Raw genomic sequence first — 5,245 nt, forward strand, 5'->3', positions numbered from 1 at the left:
CTATTCGCCATCAGATAAAAGGTCCAAACAACGACCAAATTTTCTCCGTTTGTTCTGATGTATGGGAGGGAGGCAGTTTTCCCAGCTGAAGTTCCTGTTGATCTTCCGGTAGCTGTTTTTTTATTTATTTATGTCTGTCTGTCATGTCCACCGTCAAATATTTGCCTATATTTCATGGACTAATTGTTTTGTATATACAGATCTCACCTAATTCGAACTACTTGCTTTTTTTCAACTTATGTGGCACATTACATTTGAATGTTATTTGTTGATAAACTATAATATGGTAAAGTTTTGCTTTACTGTCTTTAACCCCTTAAGGACACATGACATGCACTTGCACATGCACATGTCACATGACTTTTTATTGCAGAGGTTTGGTCCTTAAGGGGTTAAAGGTAGTGTGCATATACAAATAAACATGTTCTTCTTGTTTCCGTAAGCATTTTAATCTTCATAACTATCAATTACTTTTTTCCTTGAAAACTGTACTACGAAAGATGATTTTTAAATAAAAAATTATTTCTATTTAAAAAAAATCATTCATGCTGAATTGTGTTACCATTTAAACAATTTGTTTTCCAGCTTTCAAATATCGTTCTGCCGGGGGAGATGAATTATGTGACATATATGGAGGAGAGGAAGTCATCGAGGGAGTCGAGAGAAAAAGAAACGCTGGAGAACATTGCCAAGTCGCAAGAAAAGCAGAAGGTAGCGTATGCCAATAGAGTACAGAAAAAATACAGGCATTTAAACTACAGTGTTGGCGACGAGGTTCTCCTCTACAACATGAGGAAGCGTGGTCGAAAAGGTGGAAGAATTGAACCTGACTTCCTTGGCCCATATGTCATCAAGGAGCTTTATGGCAATTTGGTTAAATTGGCAAATTATGCCGGTGTTATTCTGAAAAACAAGATTAATATTAACCACATAAAGCCATATAGAAGGAGTAAACAAGCAACATGCCCCGGGCAGCAAAGTGAAAGGACCTCGGTGATTCAATTTGCCCAGAAGAGACAGGATAGCACTACGGAGGTACAACCAAACTCCCTACCTGAATAGCTTGCATACACATATATTGCATGTAGTGTGCTTGTTCTGTATCCCCAGCATATTCTTTCTGTTTGTACAATATTTTTTTTAAATGTAGTTGCTTAAATTTAATATTGTTTTTTTTTAAAGCCTTCTGCATCTTTGAATTTACAGCAGAGCATGGAAGACAGAGGTAGCATTTGCAAAGGTCTTCATTTTCTATTTAGACCCTGTTGGTCATTCAATTGGCCGTGCCCTGTTGGTCTGGCCTTTCATTCAGTTGGCCATTCTGGCCCTTGTTTATAGTTGCCGCTGTTTGGCATTATGTTCTTGTTTTATTAGCCCTACAAGTTAATACTATACCAAAGAACCTATACAGGTTGAGTGACACCCTTATCACAAATGCTTTTGAACATAGGTTATTTTGATGTAGGAATATTTGCATATATGAGGAGAGCTCATGCAGAATGGCTGCTGTATTTGGAACCAATACTTTAGAATTTTAAGATAAGGCATACTCGACCTGTATTAGCTTTGGGTCCCAATAGTACAATAACTTAAGTGCGGTTTAAGTTTCTTGTTTTTTCCCCCCTCCATTTAAAGGGCCGTGGAGTGCTGAAGATGACGACCTGGTGGAAGCTATTGTCGGACAAGTCAAACTATATAAGTCGTCTTTCAAAACACTGCATGGGACAGAGTGGCTGGTTGATGAGGTAAGAGTCTGCACTGGAGAAAATGTATAAAAAGCAAAATTCTCTAATAAAAAATTGTTTATTTTTATTTCTCTATATTGCAGGTGATTGATGCATACCTTCATCACCTGATTGGAAAGCATCAGGCAAGTGTGACTTAGTGTATGCTTGTGTTGTATGTTTGTTGCATTGTTATTCTACATTATTACTCTGAATCTTTTTAAACAGGAACCTATTCACCAGTTCGATGCAGTAGTTTCATCGGCATTATTTTCTGGAAAATTGGATAGACTTGGAAAGGTTAGTTTTTTGTCTCAATAACTGCTATTCATACATACACACGCACACACATTAACAAAAATAAAATAGATTTTCTCACCCTCTCCTGGTTGTTATGTTTATTCCTCATTCTCGGGTCCTCTACCAACGGCCTGGGAGTTGAAGGGTTCTGCGCAATATCTTCTCTTCTGGACAGCGATCTCAGATGTCCCACCTGGAATCTGTTGAAGTCACTCCCCTAACTTGAGAGTCACAGCCCAAGTGCTCCTATCACAACTCTGACTACTACTGCCTTCTACTACTACTGTATATATACACACACACACACACACATATTATACATAGAGAGAGAGAGATGTGTATTTATAATGTGTCAGTGCTTTGTTAAACACAGATCTACACACACCTGTCAAGCCATAAGACTTGCTTTTCCCACAGAAATCTTAAATTCGCAGTGATATTACTACTGCAGGGGAATCTGGGTAAGCATATGGTAATGAGTTCAGCAAATAATCACATTGTTGCCTCGTTATGCAATTTTATGTTATAAAAAATACAAACAAAATGATTTCTCTGTATTCTTCAGATGAGGATTCCTGTGGAAGATCTCTGGCTGTGCCCTGTGAACTTCGGGGCTCACTGGATTCTAGTGGTATTTACTATATGACTACGTTAATTAACCTTTCTTTACTTGTGTTATCATGTGCTTTTATAATTCATGTAATTATGTTACATATACAGATATTTACCTACATCCCTCTGACACCGCAGAACACACCTGCTGTATACACCAATAATATGAATGTCATAAAGAAAATTTTGTGTTTTCCCGAATTATCTTTTAGATTGTCATCATGTCAAAGAAGGTTATTGTGCTAATGGACCCACTAGGAAATGAACATAATTATGTATGCAAAGTACAGCACAACTGGAGGTGAGTGTGTATTGGGAAAAAGTTTTTTTCACTTAAACTGATGTGCACAACGTTCAATTAAAACTTATGTGTAATTTCTTGTTATTTTTTCATAGTATGTTCTTGGAGAAGTATATTCCTGAAGAAGAAGTAGCCCAATGGAATATCCATGTTTTGCATCACAGCAACCAGGAGGATTCCAGCAGCTGTGGAGTTTTGATCTTGATGGTAAACATTCATGTACCATTGTAAAAGCTATTCATCATACATGTGAATTGCCGTTACAAATGTAATAATGTATTACAGTTTGCCAAGGAGTTTCTTCAGACCAGAACCATACAGGCAGTGAAGACCTCTGCAGAAGATGTAGCTAATGCTCGACTGGAAATATCGTCTGCCCTACTCCAGTATAAAGGTCAGTTATATCACACACTGCATGAAATATTTATCAGGCAAATAAATATGTATTCATACTCTAAATCCTCATGGATCCAATCTTGCTAGAAATGTGTTTATTATTAAATCACTCCCAAAAAACGTTTTAAGTGACAATACACATTCAATGTCATTTTAACATGATCTACCATAATGTAAAACCTGTTCAATTATTTGGTTAGGTGCAGCGTTGCAGCTACACGCGGTTTGTTCTCCCCCCACATAGCAGGTTATACAGAATACTCCTAAATGTCAGGAAATGATTAAGTTAGAGCCAAAGCTGAGCTTCAAAAAATGGTGGGAAAAAAACTTTTTTTAACCAATATTGAATTTTACAAAAAAGTTCCCTGCCAAATTTCTGACCATTTTAATTTTACTGAGAGCCCTCTAAAATGTCTATGTATTAACAATGGCAGCCGATGGTGGATACTTGAACCATTTACTATCAGATTGCGCTATGTTTAAACTGTTGGGTATTTCTAACAAACTAAAAGGGGTCACAGAGATGCTTGTATTCAAAATTGAAAAAGCTCTACCATTCTTTCTATTCTACGCCTCCAATCCTCAACATTGAAATTGTAGTTTGTTATAATATAAAATTAGTACATTGTAATATGCTTTCTGGTTACGATTTGGTGAGTTGTAACTATTTTTTATTTTTACAGTTCCAGAGGGAAGGAGCAAACCCATTTGAGGAGTCCCTGCATAAGAGACTATTGGATATTGAAGGGCTGTACTACAGTGGCGGCTCTAGACTTGGCGAGGCTTTAGTCGGAACTCATACATGAGGCCACCACGAACACCATTATTGAAAAGGAAAAAAAAAATAGCAGTTGACTTTGTGTATAAGAAGCTGTAAATATATTGATGGGGGAGCTTCCAGCACTGGATACAGAGAGCTAGTCTCTGTTTACATCGTTGCAATGTCTACCTGAGTGTGTGTCTGGCAGTGAGTATCCTTGTATCTGTATGTATGTTTCTCTGAGCAAGTGTATGTTTGTGTACTGCCTGTGGCCTTTGGCACTGAGTTTATGGCAAAGCTCTGTCTTATGACAGTGTGTATAATGATTGCCTTCAGGGGGTGGCAGGGTGAGTGTAAAAGAGCAGGAGGGTGCCAGAGTGTTGACAGTGTGTATGGAGGGAGGTGCCAAAGTGCGGAGAGTGGTGCCCGTGTGAGAATAGATGTGACAGTGAGGGGGGGTGAGAGTGAAAGAGTAAGAGGGGGGTGACAGTGTGATGGGGGTGATGAGGAGAGGTGACAGGGTGAGAGGGGATGACAGAATGAGAGGGGGATGACAGGGTGAGTGACTTAGTGTGGTGGGTGAGAGGGGTTGGTGAGGTGACAGGGTGGAAGGAGGGATGACAGAGTGAGCGGGGGATGAGGAGAGGTGACAGGGTGAGAGGGGATGACAGAATGAGAGGGGGATGACAGGGTGAGTGACAGTAAGGGGGGGGCATAGTGTGAGGGGGATGACTTAGTGTGGTCTGTGAGAGGGGTGGTGAGGTGACAGGGTAGAAGGAGGGATGACGGAGTGAGAGGGGGTGCCAGAATGAGAGGGGGATGACAGGGTTAATTACAGTAAGGGGGGGGATGGGGTGACAGTGTGAGGGGGATGACTTAGTGTTGTGGGTGAGAGGGGTTGGTGAGGTGACAGGGTGGAAGGAGGGATGACAGAGTGAGAGGGGGATGAGGAGAGGTGACAGGGTGAGAGGGGATGACAGAATGAGAGGGGGATGACAGGGTGAGTGACTTAGTGTGGTGGGTGAGAGGGGTTGGTGAGGTGACAGGGTGGAAGGAGGGATGACAGAGTGAGCGGGGGATGAGGAGAGGTGACAGGGTGAGAGGGGATGACAGAATGAGAGGGGGATGACAGGGTGAGTGACAGTAAGGGGG

At 40.6% G+C, this 5,245-nt stretch overlaps 1 protein-coding gene across 1 annotated transcript; it reads left to right on the top strand.

Moving 5' to 3' along the window:
* The first annotated feature begins 356 nt into the window (after positions 1-356).
* Positions 357-4,085, top strand: LOC134609425 (uncharacterized). Its single transcript, XM_063453102.1, has 10 exons — positions 357-375; positions 586-711; positions 1,636-1,745; positions 1,829-1,870; positions 1,953-2,024; positions 2,590-2,655; positions 2,849-2,937; positions 3,033-3,144; positions 3,223-3,331; positions 4,017-4,085. The coding sequence occupies exons 1-10, from the start codon at positions 357-359 to the stop codon at positions 4,043-4,045; spliced, it is 774 nt and encodes a 257-aa protein (XP_063309172.1). The 3' UTR covers positions 4,046-4,085.
* The last annotated feature ends 1,160 nt before the right edge of the window (positions 4,086-5,245 follow it).

This window comes from Pelobates fuscus, chromosome 4 (genome assembly GCF_036172605.1).
Source record: "Pelobates fuscus isolate aPelFus1 chromosome 4, aPelFus1.pri, whole genome shotgun sequence".
In the NCBI taxonomy this organism is placed as follows: Eukaryota; Metazoa; Chordata; class Amphibia; order Anura; family Pelobatidae; genus Pelobates; species Pelobates fuscus.